Source organism: Patagioenas fasciata, chromosome 12 (assembly GCF_037038585.1).
Source record: "Patagioenas fasciata isolate bPatFas1 chromosome 12, bPatFas1.hap1, whole genome shotgun sequence".
Taxonomy (NCBI): Eukaryota; Metazoa; Chordata; class Aves; order Columbiformes; family Columbidae; genus Patagioenas; species Patagioenas fasciata.
Genome location: NC_092531.1, coordinates 15255062 through 15281051, shown reverse-complemented (window position 1 = coordinate 15281051; position 25990 = coordinate 15255062). Strand labels below are relative to the sequence as shown.

The window sequence follows — 25990 nt, the reverse complement described above, 5'->3', positions numbered from 1 at the left end:
GACTCCCCCAACTCCCCCGCCTCGCCCCAACAGCGCCGCCCCCACCAGCACCAGCCCGTTCTTTTCCCGCCCCTCCACCGAGGCCCTGCCCCATACGTTCGTACCGCCCCCCGCACCACGCGCAAGCGCCCCGGGAGCCGCGGGCCTGGCCGTGGAGCCGCAGGTTCCTGCCGGCCCGATGCTCCGCACGGAGAAGGTGCTGCAGCTGCGGGGCCAGCACGGCCGCTCGGTGCGCGTGGTGCGGGAGCACTACCTGCGGCCCGACGTGCCGTGCCGGAGCGGTCTGTGCCCGGCCGCCTGCCCGCGCGGTGAGGGGGCTGACGGCGGGAGGCGGGAAGAGACGGGGGGATCCGGGCTGCCAGAGCCGGCAGCGCCCGGGGCCGAGCTGGAGCGGTGGGCGGCTTGTCTTGGGAGCCGTTGTGCCGCAGCTCGTGTGGGGCAGAGCTGGGTCCAGGGGGTGATCCCCGGGCAGAGGGATCCCTGGGCAGAGCGATCCACACGGCCTTGGCGGCTGGGGGTGCCGGGAGGCCTGCCAGGAACCGGGTGTGAGGGCAGCGAGCGGGAATAAAGCGGTGAATAAAAGAGGAAAAACAGCGGGAGGGAGCTGGGCGCTGGTTGGGGTGCGGGCACCGGGGGCTCGTCCCGGAGCGCTCCTCAGCCGGCCCGAGCCGGGAGCGGGCGGTGCCGGACAACAGCTTACAGTGAAGTCGTGAAAAAGCCGAACGGTTCCAAATCAAGGGTACAGCCAAAGAACTTCAAAGCAAAATCGTTCAGAAATAAACGAGGTGTTGAGAGAAAAAGGAATGATAAATTGATTGTCACAGGATTTAACTGTGGAGCGTTTACAGCCTGAAAAAAGATTACACAAGTTTCATACTTCCCTTTATTAAAAGATCTTTTAAAATGCGTTAATTTCTGGAAGGTAGTGGTTTATAGCGTGGATTAAGTTGTGTATGAACCTGTGAAGAGTTCTTACAATGGGGCCAAGCCATTATCTTGTAGTTCTGTATCAGCAGTCATTTCTGTTCAGTAATTAAATGTATTTGCCTGTGTTATATCTGGCCATTTCGGGCATGCAAGCCTCTATGATATCTAGATTTGTTGTTGTTTTTACATCCTGTGGTGCTATTATGAGCATCAGAGACCATCATGTGACCTGTTGTTGATATTTCAGGTGGGTTTTTTTTTGTAGTTAAATAGTGCTATTTATTTGGTGCAAGAAACTGACAGACAACTAACATAATATCCAGCCTATTTAAATTGACAAAATTATTTGCTTGCCTAAAAGAAAAGGTTGAGAATTTTAACACTTTTTTTTCCTTTTTCTTCTGAATGGTACTTGGTACAAATGTCATGGTTGCTTTTAGTGCCTGTTGCAGTTGAGGGCAGAAGTAGAACAGTCTATTAGTGCTCTCTGGGAAGTCAGGACTAGTGATAGTTGCTGCTCCCTAATGTATTGCATTTGGTTATGAATTCTTTAAGGATAAATTACAGACTTGTACCATAAAAAGGTCTTACCTCTCCTGCTGTGCCTGACTTGCCCTCTTCTGGACATACATTTCAGTTGTGCTGTAGAGAAGTGGCAGAATAGGCCCATTATAATAATTCCAGGTAACGGAGAGATGAGCTGGACATTTGTTTTCTGCACAGTGTGCTGGGCAAACTTATTTCATATCCTGTGAGCGACTGTGTGCATAAATCACATCGCAGATCCTCGTGATAGTGTGCTGTGCCTGCTTAGAAGCTGTTCTGATCTGGATGTGTAGGCTAGGCAAGGATAGCTTAAAATGGGCAGACTACATAAATCTTCAAGTGACATTTCACTTCTAATGCACTTCTGAATTATTAATAAATATTAGCTTTCTTGGATGCATTCTGCCATCATCCATTATGTGCCTCAGTGCAACATGTATCCATGGAACTGTACACAGAATTGTGCCTATTGGATACACACTTCTAGCGATCACAGTGAATAGACAGATTGTCCTGTGTCATCTTCTAAGAAATACATGAAAAGAACCTGACTTGTCAAGATCTATATGCTTTTATTATATATAATTTGCCTGCACTGCGATAGGTTCAGCAGTTCAGTGTTTATAATATCATAAGGGATACGTAGGCATTGAGAGAAAATACAGTGATCACCCCCACCTGAAAGTTTATTGGGTAATCTTTGAAAGATTGAAAGCAGTCCAACTCATTAATTTTGAGCTGCATTTTAAAATGCTATCTGTGATGGGTTGGTTGTGGTATTTTGACAGCGTATTCCTGAGAGATGGAGTCTCTTTAGAGAGAATGAGCAATTATGGTTAATAGTTTAGATTCAAGAACATCTTCTCTCTGCAGTAGCTGTTCTCCACGTGTACCCTTACCTGTATTCTTTTATGTAAAAATATAGAAAAAGAGCCTGCTGTAAATGGATAATGTTGAATAGAGAGGTCTGTGGCAGCAGTGTGACAGAAGTACCCATCATTCTAGAAACTTTGAAAATTCTATGAAAAGATTTTCTGTGGCAGATGTACAGTTTATTTTATTCATATGGAATTAGAGAAAAAAGGACTGTTACCTGCACTCTTTAAGTTACATCCTCTTCATAATGAAAGTGGATCTTTTTCACACATTTGGATAGAATTTGCAGTAAATTTTGGCGGATGCAAAAGAGTGCTGTCACAAATCTTACAGAATGTACCACAGAATTGTAGTCATAATTCTGTTCGTCAGAAAAAGAGATATGTATATCTTTGAGGATATGCAACTCTAATTTCCTGGCATCTGAAAGTATTTTTAAGGAACCAGTATTGCAACTGAAAGGCTAAACCTTTGAACTCTGAATTATATTTTAGATGGCAAATTGTTATCAGATGATGTTACACATTATGTTGTCCCTGACTGCAAGGTTGTTCAAGATTACCTTGAGATTCTCGAGTTTCCGGAGCTGAAAGGGGTTATTTTCATGCAAACAGCATGTCAAGCTGTGCAACATCAGAAGGGACGCAGGTACTTATCCTATAAAAAACTTATTTTTAATTTAGATTGAAGACACTAACTTTGTAAAATGTATATTTAATCATGGTAACCCAAAGTCAGCAAATGTACTGGGCTTAATTTGGTTTAAGGTCTTTCAAGTATCTTAATCTAATTTTAGAGAAGGGAAAGAACTGTGATCTTTTGAGATCCATAGACTTCAATGCCTGTCATAGTTGTCACTTGATAGGAGTGATATTAAACCTGTAGCATTATTAACTAATTAGATGGTTTGTGACAGGAATTAAGGGGACTTTGCAGTAATGATATATCGTGTCACAACCAGATTATGGACATATTTTTGGTTTGCTGTATTAAAGACTGAGCACTTGTATTGTGTGGTACTTAAGTTACCAGACATTAACCTATGTTTTGCCATAACATACGTTTAATATCAGAAGTGTTCATTAGAAGGGCTTGCTTGCAGATCATGTTTTAGGTTTTATCATCAATGGTGTAATCGTGTTAGTGCATTTCTTTGTATTTTTCCTTGAGTTTTTCAGCTGTATTTTCATCTGGAGTTAAAACAGTATTATCAAAAGAAAACACAAGATTATATTTATATTTTTGTGTTCCAGACAATACAACAAGTTACGAAATCTAGTAAAGGATGCCCGTCATGACTGTATTGTGTTTGCTAATGAATTCCACCAGCATTCTTATTTGCCAAGAGAGAAGGGAGAATCTGTGGAGAAGTGGCAGACCAGGTTTGTTTTCACTTGTGTAGTATTATGGTGGACAGCATCATGACACTGTATTTAGGAATATTAGCATGCATTGGATGTGTTAGAGTTGATACTCCTGCTCTGCTTAGCTCTGGAACAGTTCACATAACTGAGAGTCCAGATTGTCCTTTTGTGATTAAGAGACCATCAGCATTGTTGTCTGAGGAAAACAGACAAAAATGTACTTAATTAAAAGCAATAATGTAAAAAAAAAAAAAAAAAAGCTGGATCATTTTAAAGTTACACGGCCATTTTAAAGAATGTTTTTGCATAACAGATCGCACACACCTTACTAGAATGTTAGATGCAGAGTTTGATAGCCTGCAAACACCATAGCGTTGGTGTTCTGGCACTTCCAACTTGCATTTACAAACTTTCACTCAGAGGAACAATATGTTATGTTGCAGTAGGGCACAAGTCAATGTATTGGAGAGGAAACATTTTATTTTCCTCTGTTCTTTCGGTGCTTATGTATGGCACATAAAAATTTTTTGATATATCAGATTTATGTAGCTTGGTGTATATATCTCCAAACTATGTGTGTTAAACCAAAGTCTGCTTTATACAAAGCCTGCAAATGTCTTGCAAGTGGCAAATGAGGTATGCCAGAAATCTTATGTCAAACTTTGCTTTCCTAGGAGTATTTACAATGCAGCAGTCTGGTATTATAATCACTGCTTGGGTCAGATGCCAGTTGTTATGGTAACAGAAGATGAAGATGCTATTGGGCAGTATGGAAATGAAACAGAAGGAGTGTTTGTGATTTCCTTCAAGGTAATGTGCCAGAAAAACAGAAGCAGCTTTCCTTTATGCTGTGTAAAAATGGTGAAGCAAGTACAATAAAGCCCAATGTATAATGCATTGAAAGAAAACTATGATGCTAACTCACGTCTTCATTTATCAAAGAAAGCAATGATGTCAGTCATGGGAATGTCATAAAAAATGGTGGCAGTGAGCAAACTAGAGAGCTGAAAAGAAAACCAGCAGCATGAAAGATAGAGGTCATCTTTCTTATGAGGTCTTTTCATTGTTTTCCTTGTTTTTCAAGAATTTGGCATTGATGAACAATAATCAGTTACCTCAGCCAGCTGTCTAAACCTGTAGTGCAAGCAGTCCATAAAGAGCTGTAGCCTGAATATCCATCAGCATTATTCTGCCCATTTACTTCAGCCTTGACTAGTTAGGGTACAGTGATGCATGAGAAGACAATTCATTTTTCATTTAGTTGTTGATCTCTGATACCACTTGTATTCAGCGGTATATGTGGATGGGATTTTTATGTTTAGCCGTGAAAGGATGTTGAGTAAAATGAGGAGCAAATGGATTTACCTTAAAGCTATATAAAAATGATGGTGCTTGTTTTTTGTTTGTTTTTTTTTTTTTTTTAAATTGCTATGAGGCAATGGAAAGTGGCCCAGATGTAGCAAACAAAATCACATAAAAAGTGTAAATAAAATAATAAAAAATAATAGCGGGTTGTCAGTTTGATTTTTCTGTTGTGGCACTTTACAAGAAGCATGTAGCCTGGGTGGGGTATATTGGTAGTAAAAGTTTGTGAATCTCTAGTCTAGGATGCTGTCTTGACAGTCACACCTCTGTTGTATTAGATTTAGCAAATTTGCTTGGTTGAATCTCACACAAATCTGTGGGGCTTAGAGCAGAAACATCATTACCACTTGGAAATGCTGTTTGAGTACAGCATATGAGACGGTTCGTGTCCATTATGGGCTTTCCAAAGGAAGTATTCGTAGAACAGTGTCCTCTAAATATTTTCATTTTTGTTTCTGTATGCACACACAGAATTACTTGGATAACTTTTGGCCTGACTTAAAGGCTGCCCATGAACTCTTTGACTCTATACTTCAAGCTCGCCGTGAACGGGAGAGTGAAAGCCAAGAAAACAGCGGAAAAGAATATCCTGAGCATTTACCTGGGGAAATATTGGAGGCCGGAATCAAATCTGGAAGATACATACAGGTAATTTGCTATATCAAGAGCATGCACAGAATAATGCAGTCTTGTGCTTGGTCCCTTTAGTTGCATGAATTGACTGATAGATAAAGAAATAACGCTATCGTGGGAAGAGGGAAAGAAAACAAGAAAGCAAGAGTTAGAGGATGGAAGGGATTTGGATTATAAAAATATTTCACTTACTTCGTCTTGTGAGCATGTGGGGGTTTTTTCTCTTGGAAGAGTTAAGATGAGAATTGCTGGTGAGGATCTTAAATTTGCTCTGGATTTGTCTTTAGGTTGATATGTGATATACCTGTAAACTGAGAAACTAGGCATGATATGAAGCAGCTAGATCTCATTCCTAAACATAAATAATGCTGCACAAGGGCAGCATTTCATACTTCATTTGCACTGAGATCTCTCAGTCAGTGAAATTAATTTATGGGTTTATGGCTGTTCAGGGCCTTAATATGGATTGTTGCTGGACAAGTGTCCTGCTCTTAAAAATAATTTAAAGAATCAGAGGTAGTAATTTGTTCCTCTCTTGACAATTTCAGGAGTGAGGCAGAAATAGAATATGAACAAAAAGAGTGAGGGTTTTCTTTCTTGTAGGAATAACTCCAGGTTCTATATCAAGGCAGACAGCAAAAGTAATCTTACACTGTCTGTGCTTTGAATAAAATGACCTTTACCATCTTATAATTAAATTGAGCATTTAAAAGAACTTACCATTCTTTTCCAGAAGTGAGTACTTAAGGTTCTGCATCGTACATTCTTCCCCTATAGAGAGAACAGTTGTGTTCAAAATATCCTACATATCAATAAAAACTACTAATTTAAGTAAAAATAATTGTAAAACCAGAAATTTTGTACTTTAAAGTTGGCTATTTAGAGGTGTGACTGTTTCATTCTATTCATTGGTTTGTTATTTTCTTGTAGGGAACGCTGAATGTCAATAAGCACAGAGCACAACTGGAAGCTTTTGTTCGACTTCAGGGATTTGGCAGCAAAGAAACAGGTGAAAAGACGCCGGTATTGTCTTTCTGGTATGGGTTAGTAATAAATCCCTTTGAAGGAACAGCCTGTTATCCTTGTGCAGATATAGTGTCCCAGCTTTCACTAATTAGTGCATTCAAATGTTCCTGTGACAGACCCTGCAGTCAAACCACTGTTCAATGTACTTATATATTTTTTTTAACTTGTTTTCTTCTGGACCCTGCCCAGAATCCTGTGGCAATGGTTTCCGCAGTTTAACTGTGTTGTGTGTTTTTAAAGCTGCTGCATAAGAACAATGAACTCAGCCTATGCTGCTTTTTATCCAAGAATTTGCTTAATATCTTCTTAAAAAAAAAATGAAAAGGTGTAAATTTTTTTTGCAGTATTAATTACTTGCCAGTAGTCCTTTTTGGAAGAAATCATATTGCAGACATCATTTTCTGTTATTTCAGTGGAATGCTGCCAAGAGTGGAGGGATTTGGATTTTTTAGCAGTTTATAGTTCTCTTTCTTTTAATTTTAGAACTTCAAAGTGACATCCTCATTTATGGGGCCAAAGCTCGAAATCGTGCAATCCATGGTGATGTGGTAGCTGTTGAGTTACTGCCTCCGCAGGAATGGAAAGGACGGACCGTTGCCCTTTGTGAAAATGAGACTGAGGACAAAGCACCTGCAGACACCACTGGTGACCCAATGCCCACAGGTAAAACAGACGGTGTGAGGCGACGGTTTGTTAACATCACCTCACTCTCGTGGTCCAAGCTCTGTTGTACATACATTACATTAATTATATTCATTACATAATCCCTACTCTCCATTTCTGTCATTGTCACTTTTTTTTTCAGCACAGTAAATTTGATGTGATTATCCCAAATTAAAGCATTCTAACATATCCCAACAAGATTATTTCTATATGCAACCCCCCTTTTTTCTCTTTAATTTTCTTTTCAATTTATTTTTCAGAAATAACTGTATTATTTTAGTTATCTTCCTGAAATACTGAGTTTGGAATACTTTGCTACCCAAATGCATGCTGTCATTCTTCACAGCTCTACAACACATGAACTGCCCTTCTAATACAGACCAATTTACCAGGGTCCCCCACTATCACTGGTGATTATACAAAAGGGTAACAGCATCCTTTTAATTCCTTGATGACAAATAATGCTCAAGATGAACATGTTTTTGCTAGGTGAAGAAGTATCCAGCTTCCATTACAATGTGACATGCCTGTGTGCCAGGAGAACTTAGAGTCTGATTTGAAAATATTACTCTGCAGATATAGCTACATCTAAACAAACAATAGGTTGCTGAGGTCAGAGTTAAATGTTTTAGGATGTTGATTCTCTTCCTGCAAGAAAATGATGTTTGATTTTGATTTTTGCTATTTAAAATTTTCTGTATTTTTTACTAGAATTGGCCACATTGCAGTAGTAGTAGCAATCTCTGAATAATTTATGTACCATTGATTGAAATCTATACAATGAAGTTAGTTTCCATATAAACAAAAGCTCATTGAAATCTCTATGCCAACAATAATTTACAACAAACTTGTATTGCTGGCTGCATACCATATGTTGTTAGCAGTTGTTATGCACATTTCTGGACATGTTCATTCATATTACAAAGCACTGAATCTTCTATATCTCCCACATATTTGCTTTTGTGTTCCTGTTTAACTCTTTAATGTACAGCCAACAATATTCCTTATTAAAAGGTAAAGTTGTTGGAATCATTCAGAAGAACTGGAGGGATTACGTGGTCACTTTCCCCTCTAAAGAAGAGAGCCAGTCCCAGGGCAGGAACGCTCAGAAAGTCCTTGTTACACCCTGGGACTACCGAATTCCCAAAATCCGCATCAGTACTCAGCAGGCTGAAGCATTACAGGTAATTTGAAAGCTGTGTTTCACTAGTCTGTGTTCCTACAAAATTGTGCTCTAACGATGATTATTTTGGCAAAAACATGGGTTAAACTATTAATAAAGCTACGTCTGTGAGAGAAGTTCAGATTCTGCCTTGAAGGAATGTGTTCAGTTCCTGTCAAAACTGCATCACCTTCTGGCAATAAAGCTTATTTGAGTTCTGAATTTGGGCCACAGTCCAGGTACCCTGAGTATTTATATACTACTTGCTGCCTTTTTTTTTCTTTTTCTGATAAATTAAATGTCATGTTAGGGGTTTCAGTTGCAATAGCCCTTGTGGCTTTGTTGGATCTATGACTATGTATGACTTTGATGAAAGCAATATGAGCTTTTCAACAAATAATGAATTGTGATGATTAGCCTGGTGTTACTGGAGAAAGAAGAAACGTGGATTTGTTCATTTCTAGCTGTTTTTACCTGCAATGTTAAGTACTTCTTCACAGCCAGGAAGTAAATTCCAGTTGTGTTTCTTCTGGTGTATTTGTGTACATCTTGGTTTAGCTTTTATATTTTATGCTCTAAGACAGAGATTCTCTGTATAATGACCCCGAATGGGTCTTGGATCAGGAAATAAATATTAATTCTCAGTATTTGTTTGGATGCTTCTCTTTGTGGGTTTCTTTTTCCTTTCTCTCCAGTTTTTAGAGGTGCAGTCTCTGGAGAGTGTTGTTTGCCCCTGCAGGAGTATTTCTGCTGATGGTTGGTTGGGAGCAGGTTGCTGTTCTAACAGAGTTGTCTTGCTGCAGGATTACAGGGTTGTCGTGCGTATTGATTCTTGGGAATCAACATCTGTATATCCCAATGGACACTTTGTGAGAGTTCTAGGAAAAATCGGAGATCTCGAGGGGGAAATTGCAGCTATTCTGGTGGAGAACAGCATTTGTGTTGCTCCTTTCTCAGAAATCCAGGTTAGTCTTTGTGATTCTTTCTGTTGATTTCCAGGGTCTTGTTTCTTGAAGGGAAGGATCCCCTCGCAGCTGAACATCTTGGTTGCCAACAGGTTTATAAAAGCTGAAAACTATTTATAGATTAGTTTTCTGGAATTACATATGGATCTGTGGTTCTTTACATACAACATATTCTCAAGTCCAGAGCGTTTTTAGGGTAATCTGTCTGCTGTGAGAAGATAATTACAAACTCTTAATTCTAATTTGAGGTAGATTTTTAAGATATTACTGACTTGAATGTGTGTTTATGGTACTGATCCTAAAGGCCGAGACCTACTGAAATCTTTTTCTTAAATCCTTGTCTTCAACCAGGAGAGCAACCAGCTCTCATAGATAAGTATTTTGATTATACCTACCGTTAATTGAAAGAAAAATAATGCAAAATATATATATAGATATATACAGTGGTGATATTTGCCAGAGCTGCAGTATCACCACAATAATACCAGTTGTTAATACCGTGTGTAACATTCTTTTCAATTCTGTTCCATACTTTTTGTGAAGTAGATGTGGTAGACTGACTTGGAAAATGCAAGAAAGGAACAATTTGTCTGGGATAAAAAGCACACAAAATAATCAACAGAGTAGAAAAGGAAAAGCTAATTAAATCTAATTTGTTTACATCACTTTGTAGTGATGTTCATCACTTTTGTTTGTTTTGTTTGTTCATCAATAATGTTTGTGTACAGATGAGTGAAATGCCTGTGAGTTCTTCAACGAATCCATGGAAAGTGAATCCAGAGGAGGAAAAAAATCGTCTCGACTTGAGAGATACGCACTTGATCTTCAGCATTGACCCAAAGGGCTGCGAGGATGTGGATGATGCACTCTCCATTAGATCTCTGCCTAGTGGGAACCTGGAACTGGGTGTCCACATTGCAGATGTCACCCACTTCGTGGCAGCAAATTCTTACACTGATGTTGAGGCCAGAGCAAGGTAAATAATTTTTTAAAAATTAGAAGATTAATGGAGCTTAGACATTTGTGATGCTGCTCTAAGGAAACACCACTTGTTTGCATTCCAAGGGAGCTGGATCTTCACACAGAAAATAGAACACCCACAAAATGGAATTAAATCTTACATTAATTTAATTCCAGGAATATTTGGCAGGCTTATGCTTTAATATTCAATCTTGTGTTTTAATATGCCAAATATTCTGTTCTTTTTTTCCATTTTTGCCACTGTTTTGAATTTGAACTGCTGAATCACTTTATGAAATGTATTCTTTGTAGATGCAAAGAAATGTAAACTGTAAAGCCAGCAGAGATGTTTAGTACAGCCATTAAATGTCCTCTTCTTAGTTGAGCATATTTGTGCAGCCATAATGCTGGCCTTATTGGCAGCTGAAGGTCTCAACAAAGGCAAAACTGGGCTTATACTGTGCAAATAGTTATTTAAATAATTTGACTTCAGTATTGCACGTGTGGGTTCTGTAAGAATAACCTTTTAAAATCATGCTGTGTGTCTTGGTTTGCTAAGTTACGCTTATACTGCAAACTGCTTGGGAGATACACACCAGTGAGTCCTTGCGAGAAGAATAGTAAATGTATTTTATTCCTCAGGGCAACAACTTATTATTTAGCGGATCGTCGCTATGACATGCTGCCCTCCGTCCTGAGCGCTGACATCTGCTCTCTTCTCAGTGGACTTGATAGGTAAGATTTGGTGTAGGAACTGCTTATGCATTTGCTCTTTGAATTATTTGTTACTATTTGTAAGCAAAGTAGTAGAGAGTCACAAAAACCTGAAATACATTATACAGTGACTATTTCATCCTTCAATAATGTTTACCTATACCTTGAGCAATTTGCTTTATGTTTAAACAGCAGCCTAAAGGTGAAGGCATCTTTGTTTTTCACGTGTTTTTTCGGATGAGTTTCAGTCTGCAGTGCCTGCACCCATGTGAATGGTCACTGCTTTCACTGTTGTCCCGTTCCTCAAATGTGCTGTTACCCCATTTTATTACAATTTACAGGGTTAGTTGCCTGGCTGGTATTAGGATATGCAAGGTGCAGATATGTTCATAGTGGATGCATCTGACTAATAAAATCAAAAGCATAAAAATAGCTATTTAAGTGGAGCTATACTTTAAAATAGATGTGGCCTTGTGTAGTGGTACTCTGCCTCAACAGGTGGAGTGAAAATACTGCTGACATAGTTGGTCCTCCTTTATTAGGTTGTGATAAACGACACTGAAAGGAAAGTGCTGTAGTGGCATCGCTGAGCCATTGGTTTGTTTTATTAAGAAAAAGGTTTCCAGTAAAAAACAGAATGAAACCTGTAAATTTGTAACAGTTGGATGCACTCGAAATAGTAGTTTAAGTCAACCTGAACTATTTCTGGGATTGTGATCTTTTCTTTAAGGTATGCTGTAAGCGTCTTGTGGGAATTAGAAAAGGAATCATACGAAGTGCTGAGAGTCTGCTACAACAAAACCATCATTCGGTCTGCGTACAAGCTGGCTTATGAAACGGCACAGGGATTATTAGATGGAGACACAAGTGCTGTTGGTGATATCCCAGAATTGAAAAACCTGGATGAAAGAACTAGAGAGAAGAAGCTGGCTGAACTGGTCTGGGCGATATCAAAACTCACTGATATAGCGCGACATGTTAGAGCCAAGCGGGACAGCTGTGGGGCTCTGGAACTGGAAGGGGTAGAAATCCGAGTGCAGCTGGATGATCAACATAATATCCATGATCTCATCCCCAAGCAGCCGCTGGAGGTGCACGAGACGGTCGCGGAATGTATGATTCTTGCCAACCACTGGGTGGCAAAAAAGATTTCAGAAAATTTTCCTCATCAAGCTTTGTTGCGTCAACACCCTCCACCACGACAGGAATTTTTTACTGAACTTCGAGAGTGTGCCAGTTCCAAAGGTTTCTCAATAGACACACGGTATCTTTTTTTACTTAAGTGCTTTAATTAAAGTTAAGCAATCAACTGTTTGGTTATGCTACTGTCACAAAACATTACACTTCTCAGTATCAATGTTAATAGACACTGTATGACAATTCTTAAAAAAAAATTACCTTAACCTGTCTGTGAGCAGTAGATGATGCTCTAAACAAGAGTGCCTGCCTGCATTCTGCTGACTGGACCGAAAATGGCAGTATCTGAATGATTTTAGACATACCCCCAAAAAATTTGTTTGGTCGGTATGTAGTGGTTAAGCTCTGTTAGTGTAAGGGAGTACTTGTTTAAATACAGTTAATTCTGTGCAATATAGTAATTTTAAATGACTCAAAATAATTCAGAATTTCTTTGTTAAGATAGTAGGAGAAGGCTGTGAGCTTCACAGCATTGGGAGGCATCATTTCTGGAAATGGAGTGTGAAGGGCATCATTGGTTCCTCCTTTTATTTGGATGTCACCTTGTTCTGTCTGTGCTCTCCTGTGCAGAAGTTTGGGACCAGCTCACTGTCTGTTCTGGGCTGCACAGAATGGGTTTTGCTCCAGCCCTTCTTAGTTCTCCAGGTTGGAGGAGAGAGCCCTGTTGGTGAAAAGAGGCTTTTTTCTAAACATTTTCCTAGAGCAGAGCTGTTCTTAAACTGTGCTGAAAGTTTTAATATCATTCTGCTTGTCATTCCTATTTTTAAATTAATAACTATTCATAAATTTTTATGTGCTTTTGTGTGCTATTTTTAACTATAACCTATTATGATCAGGGATAGCATAATGTTCTTCAGAATTAACACTTTTTTGACAGGTCTAATAAAGCATTGGCAGAATCCCTGAATAAAGCACATGACCCACAGGATCTAATTGTCAATAAGCTGCTGAGATCCATGGCCACTCATGCCATGTCTAACGCCTTGTACTTCTCAACCGGCTCTTGTCCTGAGGAAGAGTTTCATCATTATGGTACCTTGGCACTTTATTTCTTATGCTATTCCTGTTATTATTTCTGAACTGTTGGGTGGGAGGCAGTTAATTGCTTTAATTGCTTAGCACCACTTTTTTTTTATTGGTAGGACTTGCCTTGGAGAAGTACACTCATTTCACATCACCAATTAGAAGATACGCTGATATTGTTGTCCACAGACTCCTGATGGCAGCGACTCTGAAGGACACTAAAGGAGATATTAAGGAAAATGTATTCAGTAATAAGGATCTTGAGGAATTGTGCAGACACATTAATAACAGAAACCGGGTAAGATGCTCAGTGTGTGTGTGTGTGTCCGCATGTTTGTATCCTGCCCAATGGAACAGGATACCAGTCCTGTCTGTGGCTTTTGGGTACTACAATGACATAGTATAATTTTTTTTTTTTTTAATTAAATGTCACTTTTCTTCTGCGAGTGGTAATAAAAGTGACCTCAGGCTTCACCTGAACTACATGTAGGATTTCCTTGTAGATGTAATTTTTCTAGGAGACAGGTAAGGGAGTAAGTAATAGGAAAAAAAAACTATGGAAATCAAAGCCAAAAAACCTTGTTGAAATATTTATCTTTTTTTTGTGGGGGGTGCTTGCAGGCGGCCCAGCATGCTGAGAAGCAATCTACCGAGCTCTTCCAGTGCATGTACTTCAAAGACAAAACCCCAGAAACAGATGAGCGCTGCATAGCAGATGGGGTGATTTACTCGATTCGAACAAACGGTGTGCTTGTTTTTGTACCAAGGTGAGTTGATTTGAACTTGGGCTGAGCTTAAAAATAAGACCTAAGAGTTACTAGAATGGCACCAACACACCTCTGGTCCTTGAGAAAGAAATGTTAATGGTGGGGCCTGGTGTTGACCCATGACTGCGTTTTAAGTTTTGTTGTAAATCCTAAGCAGCGCTTTTCTACACATGGACTCTGAACAAGAGTTCCTGTGAGGGCATGATGAGACTATGCTGCACAATATGGATTTATTTCTAACCATTAAAAGGCCATTTTTTGCCCAAGTAGCAAAGGACAGGAATAATTTGCCTTTTTTTTTAACCACAGGAAGTGCTTATTTAAAGGTGGTTTTAAATTTGCAAATTGTGAAGCCATGTGTTCCTCAGTGCTTTTTTTTCTTCAGTACAGACAGGTTTACACAGGGCAGGAGCGCCATCAGAACAGCTGCTCTCACAGGCAGCAGGGCAGCAGCAAAGGAATGTTTCCATGGTGCTGTTAAGGCAGTTTGGCTTATCTCATCTCTGCCTCTGGTCTATCCAAGTAGAAATTAACTCTTTGCATGAAGCTAACAGTATGTTTTAATTTCTGAGCTTTTAAATCTGTATTTTAAAGTATACTAACTGCATCCTGCTTATAAGTTGGCTAGTGAATGATGTAAGGAACTGCCCACCAGACAACCAGAGAGGGTTCCCTCTGCTAAGACTCAGCCAGCTCTTCAAGCTGGAGGGAAGAAAAATACGTTTCCTCTCCCTTACTAGTTAACCTTTGTGGTTTTGTATTACTGGTAGCAACACTGTCTACCCAGCCACTACAGGTACAAGAAGTGTAGGTCTAAGAACTCTCCTTTAAAAAAACAGAAAGAAACAAACCCCAAAAGACGTTCTCCAGGGATGATGGGTAAAGGAACTGTTCCATGAATCCCTGGACTTCACAAATACAGCCAGGGGCTGCTTGATCCCTGGATATAAACCGGCTCGATGGAGGCCCGTGGTCTCCAGCACTGCAGGTGAATTGGGTGCATGGCTGAGGAGCCAGAACACTCCCAGGGAGCCCAGTGCAAGCACGCTGCTGGTCTGGCAGTAACAACTGTTTCCTCACCTGGGCTGGAATAACCTGTAACACAGCTCTGCTTTCAGCATCCGCCCATTCCAGGCTCCACCCAACATCTCAGATAATGGATCACTGACTGTATTTTACTTTTTCTGCACAGTCACCATCTTTATGCTGTTTTCATGTACTGTGGGGGTGTCTTTGACAACACGCATCAGTGTGTCCCTGCAGCAGGGTTATCAGGCTGGAGTGTTTGCCCCTTTATGTTGCTTTTATATAATCCTCACTCACATTCTGTTGATCTCAAAATCAGAACTGATAAGGGTGAAAATTGTTAGAACAGCTTCTGTCTGCTCACCTGCTTTTTTTTTTTCAGATACGGAATCAAAGCTGCTGCATATATGAAAAACAAAGAAGGCTTAGTCATCTCCTGTCAAGGTGACAGGAGCTGCGAGTGGAAGCCTGGGTCACTGCATCGCTTTCAGGATAAAATTACTTCCACTACAACTACTGGAGAATCCATTACTTTAAGCCTTTTTGATCATATTACAGTGAGTATTTCATCTGAAGGAAGTAAAAGGAAATAGCACCATCAGAAATAAAATAATTTCTGTATTGCTTTTAAGGTAAAAATACTTGTGCAGACTTCCCGCTGCCATGCTGATACAATCAAGCTTGAAATAATCAGGAACGCGCCGTACCAGGCTCCCGCCACAGAAGTTTCCCAGAAGAATTTTCACGTGGTGAAATCTGAGTTGGTAAAAGCCGTCAGCCAGTCGGCAGAGGCAGCCCAGCGCGCCCAAGAAAACGCAAGAGCTGAAGTGATGGCTGAAGACTACCAGGAGTACTGCCAGAGCAAGGGCAGGAGTCTGTACCAGCTGCTGGAGGAGATCAGGGAGTTGGCGCTGTTAGATGTTTCGGCTGACATTAGAACCTGAGCCCTAACCCAGCGACAGCTGCTTGATGTTCTGCTCCTTTCACTTAATCTGATTGTTTTTTAAAAGCGATCTATTTAAATATTCAGAAGTCCTTTTAAGAAGAAACTAAATGTCTATTTTCTATAAGAATTATTTTTATCTGATTATGAACATGTATGAATTTTTACAAGATTTTATATATGATAAACCTCATCTTCCAGACTAAAGACAGTGTGTTGAATTCTTTTGACTATCATTCAAAAATGTATGGACAACACAGGAAAGTACTTAAAACCTAAGTATTTCCTACAGCTGTTGGCTATTGTGCACTATAGCTACAAGGTTATAAAGAAACTCCTGCACGCTGATCTAGAATACCAAATCTATGTTTACTGAAATCCCTTAGCTGCCTATCCAGCCTAAAATAACACCCATTGACATTAACTTATTTCATCTGCTGTCAGTGCTGCTCTTACCTTAACTCAGTTTCCAGAAATTCAGTTTCTGTTAGGAACAACAGCCAACACTGATCTTACGGCTTTACCACTGTGGTGCTTCTTATTCATCCCACAAAAGGGAGAAGTGATTGTGCGAGTCGGAAAAAAGCGAGACTGTAGCAAGAGGGTGAAACAGAGCTGAGAGAACAGAGCCAGCTGAAGGAAGACAACTGATGCAGTCAAAGCCAGAATGTGTCCCTGTCTGAAGAGATGTTTGACTGATACAAGGGATGGGGAAGGTTGGAGGGGCTGTAGCTGTAACAGCCTCATAGAAGAATTTCAGGTTTGACTGCTGCAATTTAATAGCTTCCATTTTATAAGAAAAAGATACAGGTACTTGCTAAGCAAGTTAAAAAAATCCAGGACAGCTGTTCAGACATAGCACTAGCTGCTATTTTACATACCCTCTATTAAAACCCAACTTTAATAGAAAATTCACCTGTCAATATCCCAGCTAATTCCCTTTGACATAAGTTGTAAACGAAATTCAAAGTAGGTAAAAAACTTGTTAACATTTCCTAAAGAACGCTGTGGGAGGTGGAAGAGATGGCTCAAGTGCAGATGAGGATCTTTGTTGTGTTTTCCAAAGTACAGAGTTACTCATCTGCAGTTTCAAAAGACAATACAGATGTCATGGTGAAGACGTCTATGAAGCTTCTGGAGTCAGAGCAAAGAGCCAGCAATGTTTCAATATCAAGATAGTACTTAACTATTGGGGTCTTTTGGTCAAGAAAGTCACTCAAAGCTGGGGGAACAGTCACTGCTTTTCGCTGGCACATTCCAATTCTCCAGCTTCAGCTTCTGTAACAGCTACTTTGGTTGTGGTAACTTGAGTGTCTTCAATAAGGTCAGAAGGATCCTGAGCAACTGGAGTAGTAAACTCCTCTTCTGAGTAACTAATGGGGAGCTCTGTTGAAAAACAAAACAAAACCAATTTCCTGCCATGAGGAAACATTGTTGCTGTATGTTTAACTGCAGTTTCTATCACAAGAATCAGAGTTTGCAGGAAAGCTAATGCCAGAGACAACCAGCAATTTTGAATTTCATTTCATAGACAAAGCAATCACAACTTGGTGTGGCAGCTAGGAAGAATAGTTCTGACTTAGCTTTGGAGGAGTCTGACTACAGGAAGAGAGTTTAAATTTGAGAGTTACGCATTTTGCTACTTAATAGTAAAGCCAAAAGCCATCACTACCATTTCCTTTAACTGCTTAGGCTACTGTTCCCAGCGTTAGGGCTGAAGCTCAGAGCTGATTACCGGTGTGCTGTGGCTGGCTGCCGCACTGCATCTTCGCCTGCCTGCGCTCCAGGGCCAGCTGCCTGTTCTTTTGCATTCGCTGCTGTTGCTCCTCCGTGAGGGTTGTGCCAGGCAGAGAAGTGAATTCTTCCACGTTTTCAGAGCAGGAATGTGCATCTTCAGTGGCTGTATCCAGCCCGTTGCTTTCCCCTCCACCATCTAGTTAAAAATGAGGAGGTAGGAGGGGCAGAAATTAACACTTCGAACCCAGAGAGAGATCTACTGCTAAATATCTGTTGCGAGAACACTTTAAAAGCATCTGCATTCTACATTTTGAAGTTGTATTGACAGCTAAAGGTCATTCTGTAATTTAGTTTCAATGACCAATTTTCTGCCTAGGTCCACATAACCTGATATTCAAAGTACACAACAAACGCTTGGCAGAGATCCCAGACACCCAACAATAAATACCTGAATTTAGAGAGGCATAGCTCTGTGTAATAAGTGTGTAATCCTGAGCTGTGCTTTTAGGTTAAGTGAGAAGGGTAAATGTAGACATCTTCACTGAAGGGCCACATAATTTTCTTCCCAGCCCTCCTAATACAACACTGCCCTTTGGGAGGTGGAAGGACCAGCTATGGGAATCAGAGGTTTGAACACAGACATTGAACAGTCACTTCTGAATTTGTTGTGCTACTATTATGGAATATTTACTCATTTGGCAACAATAAAAAATGCAAAACAGAGGCATCCCAGCTCCATTAGACAAACAACCACCACCAGAGAAGCAGAGCACTCTTGAAAGAGTGCCCAAGGCCAAGTACGCTTGTGCCTCTGCACCACTTTGAGCCTGTGAACAGAGAATGACCTGATTTTTCAATGCAATACCATGGCTTCAGTTTTTATTGCAAAACTGTAAGATACCCACTCACGTTTTTCAGCTAAAGACAACCAGTTATAGCAGAACACTCATTAATAGGTTCAATAACCAATCAGCACTGCATTTAACTACAAATGTATGGAACCATCGCACAGAAAAATCTGATAGCTTGACAGACACTGTCGGCAGGAACCATTTGCTTTACTGTTTGTGGCTGCTTACAGCTGCATTCCACTTCTGGCAGATGCAGCCAGCGCTGAAGACAGCCACATGTCACAGCCCAGACACTCCTCAGAGCACAATGCAAATCAGTACGTTCACAGAATAACTGCAGTTTTGTTTTGTTTTTGTTTTTTTTTAAAGAGTATTTCTAACAATGCTGGTAATAATACCCATTTTCCATTTCCTTTCAGTACAGCCCACACTTTTATTTTTACATATATATATGTAGCATTTTAGTCTGAGTACCACCGAAGGCTTGGTTTTAAAACAGAGGACCACTCAACAATTTCTTCTACATTACAAAAACATCAAAACCATTCATTTCTGAGCAGTAAGAGTGGAAACAATTAAGCCTTGAACAACTGAAAAGACAGCATAACGCACACACCTTCATTGCTTGCGAAGTCTTTGTGTAAAATAGGAAGATCAAGTCTAATTCGCTTTAGGCAGGTCTGCAAATGAGAGATTAAAATACTGCTATTTCACTTGTAACAATCCTTTGTGCAACATTGCTGAATTTTTAATACTACTCTTGATTTTTTTTCTTTATACTTGATTAAAAAACACATTATTTTCACAACATGTCTGTTTGACCCACACATTCTATTGCTGTGGATCTTTCTCCTAGTCCTTCATCTATCACCTACCCAGATGAAGCAGCGTTCTTCCACAATTTAGGTCTTCTTTTCTTGCATAATTGCTCTCCTAAACCTACCTATAACACCACTCAGTTCTGCATGAACCCAGTAAAAGCCATACACACCTGAACTTCCTTCTTGCTTCCCAAAGACTCTACTCTGTCAACAAAATCCTCAAATTGCAATTTTGGAAATAGTCTATGAGCCCAGTGTTCCATATGTCGTATGAGGGTCTTCAGGTCTTCTGCCTGGATTGTAAAACAAGACATCCAGCTAGTAAAAGGTGACAAAGTCAACAGACTGCAGAGGGAAACACCGCAGTAACATTTCTGAAAATAATAAGCATCTGCAGCTTGAAAGTCTCTAGAAAATTTAAGTAACATGAACGCTTGGGTGGCCCTTCCTCGCACAATCAATCCGTAAGTGCAATTTCAAGCTATCAGAACAGCAACGTGAGTTCAGGGAAACTATCTGCATGTACTGTAGAACATCTGACAGGCTTCTGAGAAGTTGCCCTTCAGCAACCCAGGTCTGAACCCAAACTGAAACAAAATCCACGGGCTCAGCTGGCATTTATTGTGAAATTCAGAACACAGAAAAATGTACATCTAGATAACCTTATCTAGTAAAGATTTCTGCTCAGATGAGCAGTATTGCTTAGGTGTTTTGTTTGGTTCTTTGTTTTAATATTTGCAACTACAAAACCCCATCAGGGTAAGTTCAAACACTGGTAGAAAGCTGGCTAACTGGAGTGTAATATCAATTCTCATCATATCAGATGTGCATTAACCTATCAAATCTAGATTAACCTCCCAGGAAACCAAACAAGAGCTCACTGTGTCTTACCTCATGCCCCTTACCCTTGAATTTTACATTGTCAAACATGTGTCTCAGGGCTGGAAGTCCTCTTTCTGAAATTAACCTGTTATTAGGAAATGGGTGAAGTTATTTGAACCCCCACACTTTCTTTTTCAAATTAAAACCAACCAAACAATAAAACAAAAAACCCATAAACCACACAACCAAGCTCATATTCCTTTAAATAGCGTAAAGCCTCAGAGCTCTACTCGAAAGATGTACAGAATTAGAAGTCATTAAGAAAATGCACAAAATAGGATAAAGACTCTGCAAGACCAAAGACTTATTTGGAAAATTCACCATACATATATTTCTAGTCCAAGGAGCTTTTTTGTTTTGATTACATGGAAAGTCAGTTCCTGTATCTATACAGGTCAAGTAAAAACTAGTTAGATGCATGAGCAGAGCATCCACCTGTGGTATCACTAACTTCACCAGTGTATTTAAAACAGAAGAAACTGAAAGCTCAGATTCTTTCCATTGCTTATAAAGAATTTACACCAGTTTTAGTGAAAAAAATATTAAAATATATATTAAAATCCTTTATACAGAGTTTATCCAACTTGTACAGAAGCCAGGTGTAAGTGTACTTTAAGTAGTAACTTAAAGTCATCGTTATATTGAGATTTTATTTTGAAGCACACTTTTATTAAAGAAAGAAATCTATAACACTATGCCTGAAGCAAAATAAAAAATATTCAGCTGGAAGATTCCTATGTATGAATAAAAAAAATATTTTAAATTATTAGTCACATACTAAATCCCAGAGAGACTTCAAGTCTTCAAGTTACAACTAGTAACAGCATTACACAGGTAAGCAAGGAGTAAAAAGCTGGAGATACAGCATGCAAGAGGAACTTTCATCTCCAAAACTCTATGACTTGGCTGTGATCAAGCAGGGATCATGGTAACCTTAATCATTCCCCACAGCCATATACCGAATTCACCACAGAAAGAAATATTCTGTAAAAAAATTACCTCTGGGCATCCAGTTTAGGCATCGGTCGTTTAACTGCTCTCCGTGTAGCTACAGCAGAATCCTTCGTTTGTGACTGCTGGTTTCCATCTGGTTCTAATAAAACAAATAACATACTTCTAAGTCTATAATGCAATTGTCATCAACTACAATTAAATCATATAAATTTTAAGTTTTTACCCTATCAAAAAGGTAACAGTTGTAAGTATTCCATTGCAGGTATAGTACTGCAAACAAACGTCTGCTTATTTCACCTTGCTTCTTCCACAAGACAGATTAGAAATAAATCAGTCTCTTCAAAATATACTGAGGAATCAACTTTTCTAACAAAGTAGGTTCATTGAAAAGGAAATGTCCTGATTTTAGAACTTCTGTGTTGTATTTCTGATAAGAAATGTACTGAGAGCAGGTGCTGCTTCTAAGTTACGAAACCCAAATTATCAATAAACATTATTTGATAAGTGTGTCCCAAGATTTCCGCTGATAGATCTGAAGGACAGACCTAAAACATTGGCATCACCTTCAAAAAATGGAGAAAGAAGCAATGTGTGACCACAATCAATGTGTCTTTTAAGAACCAAAATGCATATACTTTTTGATTAGGGCCAGTGTGTGTTATTTCACTGCAACAGCCAAGGCACCACTGCCCATCTCATCTCCGAACTAACAATCAGTTATCGTGCTGCTTTCTCATTTACGTTCCATTACTTTGAAGATCGTAAATTCAGAAATTGTCCTTTTCACGTATCAAGGAATTAAACCTATCCAACATCCTATTTTCTAGTGAGCAGACAGAGCAGGGATCAATAAGAACATATTTAGCATTGCCTCTACTAATATTTGCCTATAAACAATAGCTAAAATAATTTTCTAATACTTTCTATTAGCTTATTTAGTATGCTGGATTGCAGTAAGATCTTTTCAAATACAAATAATTAAGTTTTACTGTCCTGACATGTCTTGGATTTTTCCTAGGTCATATGTTCTACAAAATCTACCAATACTTCCCTGGAATATTACATTCAACACTATTTTCTGAAAGCCAAGTCATAAAGGGTAACTGTAGATCACCACTGTATAATTATCTTCACTGACATTTTGTTAGAAAAGCTTGAATTTTGTAAAAATTTATTTGTGTGCAAATTTTCATGGCATCTACAAAATCAAACTTTTCCCACAGGCTTGGAATCATAGGATCAATAACAATTTAAATTTATGAATTGCTTTCTTATCTACACAAGACTCTTTTCATGCAGTAAACGCAAGATGGTGAAGTACAGTGCCAATAATATTGATTTCACAGCATTTCATTGTCTCTAGTGCAAAATGGGATCTTTAGGGGTCGCAGGGGTTCACCTCCGTTTGCTTGAGCCCATTCAGCATCGTCTCTTCCGGGAGAGGCAGGAGGTGGAAGAGGTGGGAACGTTTCATCTTCTGTATTCTCATAATCAGGAAGATCAAACAAGTTGTTCTCCAAAGGGTCCATCATTGCCACAGATGAACTTGTTCCCCTCCTGCAGGAAACAGCAAATGCATTTAAAGAGAGGCAGCTAAACATCAATTACATACAATGTGTCGGCAACTTTTATAGAAAAAAAGATTTGCCAGCCAGAAAAAATGATGTCACACAAATTAAGAAACAGTACCATGCAGGCGGATGACAGAATCTGGCCTCAGTAGGCCGAATAATATAAGGGTTTTTCATGTTTCAACTCATCGAAGTCACTTGGGAGTGGTGGATACTGGTCACAGGAACACAACAAAAGCACCTATCAATACGGCTGTTTGCCACTCACAGCCTTGAATATCAAAGGCTACGGGGGGGTTGGGCGATAATTACTGTGATTTATTGCTTACCCACTTCAAAATGCAGCCTGGAGGATTCCCCTATTCCGGTTCCTTTAGCAAAGCCAATTCCGGACACTCCAGCACATCAGCACAACCGGGTTCAGGTTGACCCAGTCTCACCGCGGCTACACTCCCAAGGTTCCAGGAACTGCTCTTTTTTATGAGAACGCTGTTTTTCAGACGGTTTTAGTGACACCTCCAGGCAGCTCCGTCTGCACTGACCTTCGGAGGGGAGATCCCGGGCTGCGAAACTCCCACGGAGCCGGAGGGAGTCGAGAGAGGCCAGTGAAGGAACCCGCTGAGTCTCCAGGGCCGGACCCCACAGCCACAACCTGCGGGTGCCACAGAGGCCCCACTCCCTTCACGCCGCCACAGCGGCCCCGAGGCTGCCCCGCTGAGAGAACAGGGCGATGCGAGCTCCTCACTGCCTCCTCAGGGGAGAGCGGAACGAACTCTCAGCGATTCCTGAGCACACCCGCCGAGCGGCTCCGTGGGCCCCGCCAAGCAACCGCGCTCAGGAAGCGCCGCGATGAACCCGGATCTCGCGAGAGCTCCGGGAGGGGTCGGCTGAGGAAAGCGGCGCGCATGCGCGGGAGGGCGGTGGCCACGCTTTTGGCGCCAAAAGCAGACGGGCTGGGCTGGGCCGCTGAGGCGTCTGGACTTAGTTTTTCTAAGTGATACCCTTCAGGTAAAAGGACAAGGAATTATTGGACGGAGTCCAGCGGAGAGCTACAAGGATGATGAGGGACCTGGAGCATCTTTCTTATGAGGAGAGACTGCAGGAGCTAGGGCTGTTCAGCCTGGAGAAGCTGAGAGGGATCTTATCAATGTGATCAGTATCTCAAGAGTGGACGTCAAGACGATGGATGAGACTCCTTTCAGTGGTGCCCAAAGAGAGGCTGAGGGGCAACAGGCACAGACTGAAGCACAGGAGGTTCCATGTGAGAGAAACTCCATATAAGGGGAAACCTCTTTGCTGTGAGGTGCCAGAGCCTGGACCAGGCTGCCCAGAGCGTGTGTAGAGTCTCCTCTGGAGACATTCAAACCCACCTGGACACATTCCTGTGTGATCTGCTCTGGCGACCCTGTGTTAGCAGGTAGATTGGACTGGGTGGTCTCCAGAGGTCCCTTCCAACCCAAATCAATCTGGGATTCTGTAATTCTGTAAAAGTTACTGGGAATGAGAACTTTATTCGAAGTATCCAAGCTTGCTAGGCCCCACGATGAATCGCTGCCAGAAATAAGATTTAAAATAGTGTCTGTAGAGCCCTTTTCTCACTTTTCTCTGAGGAAAAGGACACCTAGGACAGGTAGTGACCCCAAGACACACTCTATACATATAGATGCTGCCTGTGAGCCTTCTGGTAGCTTAAATCTAAATAGTTCGCAGTTGTCCAGGCTGTAAAAAATACACTGAACCCTCTGAGATTTGGCAGCTGTGCACATAAAATGCCACTTAAGGACTTGGGCTTCAGGAACAATAAGACAGAAGCTCCATGCTGTGATCTCCAGTGCTGTTCCATCTGAAAAATGTTGGTGTTTTTACAGGTCACTCCATAGAAGTGTATCTGACTTAAATGGTAGGCTTGTCATTTAAGCAAAATGGGCTGAATTAATGTCAAATACTAATACATTTGATGGGTTTTTCCCTTATTTCTCTATTAATTTGAATTTGACAAATAATGTTTCTGGTAATTTAATGTACTCCTTCTAACATGACAAAATCAATTCAGTTAAAAAAAAAAAAAGTATTATCCTTTAGTCAAAATTATTTCAACAGTTAATGTTTAAACTGTATTCCCAAATGCAGCATCATCTTTTATAGTAAAAAATACATTAAATATAGAGAGAATGCATTAATGGATTTGTTAGCATTGAATCAATTTGTCTTAACTCTTTAGATATGGTCAATTTCTTTAATTGACTGAAATGCATGATCTATGAAAATAAACACAAAGATGTATTAAAAATTATAGATCAAGTGCATGCTATTTTCCAGCTCCAAACACTGCAAAGATTTGTGTCTTAGAATTACTGAAAATCAAATGATGAGTTCTTTGCACTGAAAATAACAGTCACTATTTTATGTTAAAAAAGTGCTGGAAAAGTATAAAAAAAACTATAAAAAGATTAATCAGAAAATCATAATGTCTGCAGAGCAATACGGTGTTATGAAACCTACCACATTTATGCAACATTGATTAATCGATATTTTTTGAAGAGCGTTTAATTAGAGACTGGGCTTGATGACCTATGTGGTTCTTTCCAGTCCTGTGTTCCTAATTAAATGAAAAGCACAACCTGGCAGGCATTGATTATTGTTTTTTCCTCAGGAAATGAATAACCAGCCACATGCTGATAAAGTAATAAGTTAGGAAAGAAAAAAAACCAACACAATCCAACAACATAGCTTGCCTCTCTTCTAGAAAACACTTGTGGTTTCTAGTTCAAGTGAAACTGAGATATTGCTTGTTTCTGTATCAATAATGTCATTTCATTAGAAAAATTGCAGAAAAATAGCACTTTATGTTATATTTCTGTCTAATTTTCTGTTTTATTTTACATTTAATATATGGCAAAGAAAATCTGTAAAATGGATAATCGACTGCCTCTACATTGGAAGGACTTTACTCCTATGGGAGTAATACTTGTTCTGCAAAAGCCCTCTAAGTGTTGTGTTGGCAAAGCTGTTCATGC

General features: G+C 40.0%; 2 protein-coding genes, 1 long non-coding RNA gene and 1 other non-coding gene across 7 annotated transcripts; 1 reads left to right on the top strand and 3 right to left on the bottom strand.

Annotated features, from left to right (window-relative positions):
* The first annotated feature begins 116 nt into the window (after positions 1-116).
* On the top strand, positions 117-16364 carry DIS3L (DIS3 like exosome 3'-5' exoribonuclease). Of its 2 annotated transcripts, none has more exons than XM_065847027.2 (17): positions 117-308; positions 2844-2997; positions 3603-3731; positions 4388-4523; positions 5550-5726; positions 6642-6720; positions 7221-7400; positions 8415-8584; positions 9366-9527; positions 10256-10503; positions 11130-11222; positions 11932-12465; positions 13276-13430; positions 13541-13719; positions 14043-14188; positions 15597-15771; positions 15847-16364. In XM_065847027.2, the coding sequence occupies exons 1-17, from the start codon at positions 179-181 to the stop codon at positions 16156-16158; spliced, it is 3159 nt and encodes a 1052-aa protein (XP_065703099.1). In that variant the 5' UTR covers positions 117-178; the 3' UTR covers positions 16159-16364. The 2 variants fall into 2 exon arrangements, with proteins under 2 accessions (XP_065703099.1, XP_071670059.1); XM_071813958.1 differs by having other exon boundaries at positions 227-308; positions 2897-2997.
* LOC139828939 (uncharacterized) lies at positions 3557-6484 on the bottom strand. The gene is made up of 3 exons (XR_011741046.1): positions 6432-6484; positions 5904-6022; positions 3557-3909 (listed from the first exon to the last, which is right to left on the bottom strand). It is a non-coding gene; the product is annotated as an uncharacterized lncRNA (long non-coding RNA).
* Positions 16365-16911: 547 nt separating the features above from the next.
* TIPIN (TIMELESS interacting protein) lies at positions 16912-23829 on the bottom strand. Of its 3 annotated transcripts, none has more exons than XM_065847031.2 (8): positions 23516-23829; positions 22802-22959; positions 21448-21541; positions 20458-20533; positions 19737-19859; positions 19362-19425; positions 17893-18090; positions 16912-17543 (listed from the first exon to the last, which is right to left on the bottom strand). In XM_065847031.2, the coding sequence occupies exons 2-8, from the start codon at positions 22932-22934 to the stop codon at positions 17392-17394; spliced, it is 840 nt and encodes a 279-aa protein (XP_065703103.1). In that variant the 5' UTR covers positions 22935-22959; positions 23516-23829; the 3' UTR covers positions 16912-17391. The 3 variants fall into 3 exon arrangements, with proteins under 3 accessions (XP_065703103.1, XP_065703101.1, XP_071670060.1); XM_065847029.2 differs by having other exon boundaries at positions 23303-23828; XM_071813959.1 differs by lacking the exon at positions 19362-19425 and having other exon boundaries at positions 23303-23828.
* LOC136107094 (small Cajal body-specific RNA 14) lies at positions 18885-19021 on the bottom strand. The gene has a single exon (XR_010652228.1). It is a non-coding gene; the product is annotated as a small Cajal body-specific RNA 14 (non-coding RNA).
* Positions 23830-25990: the final 2161 nt, after the last annotated feature.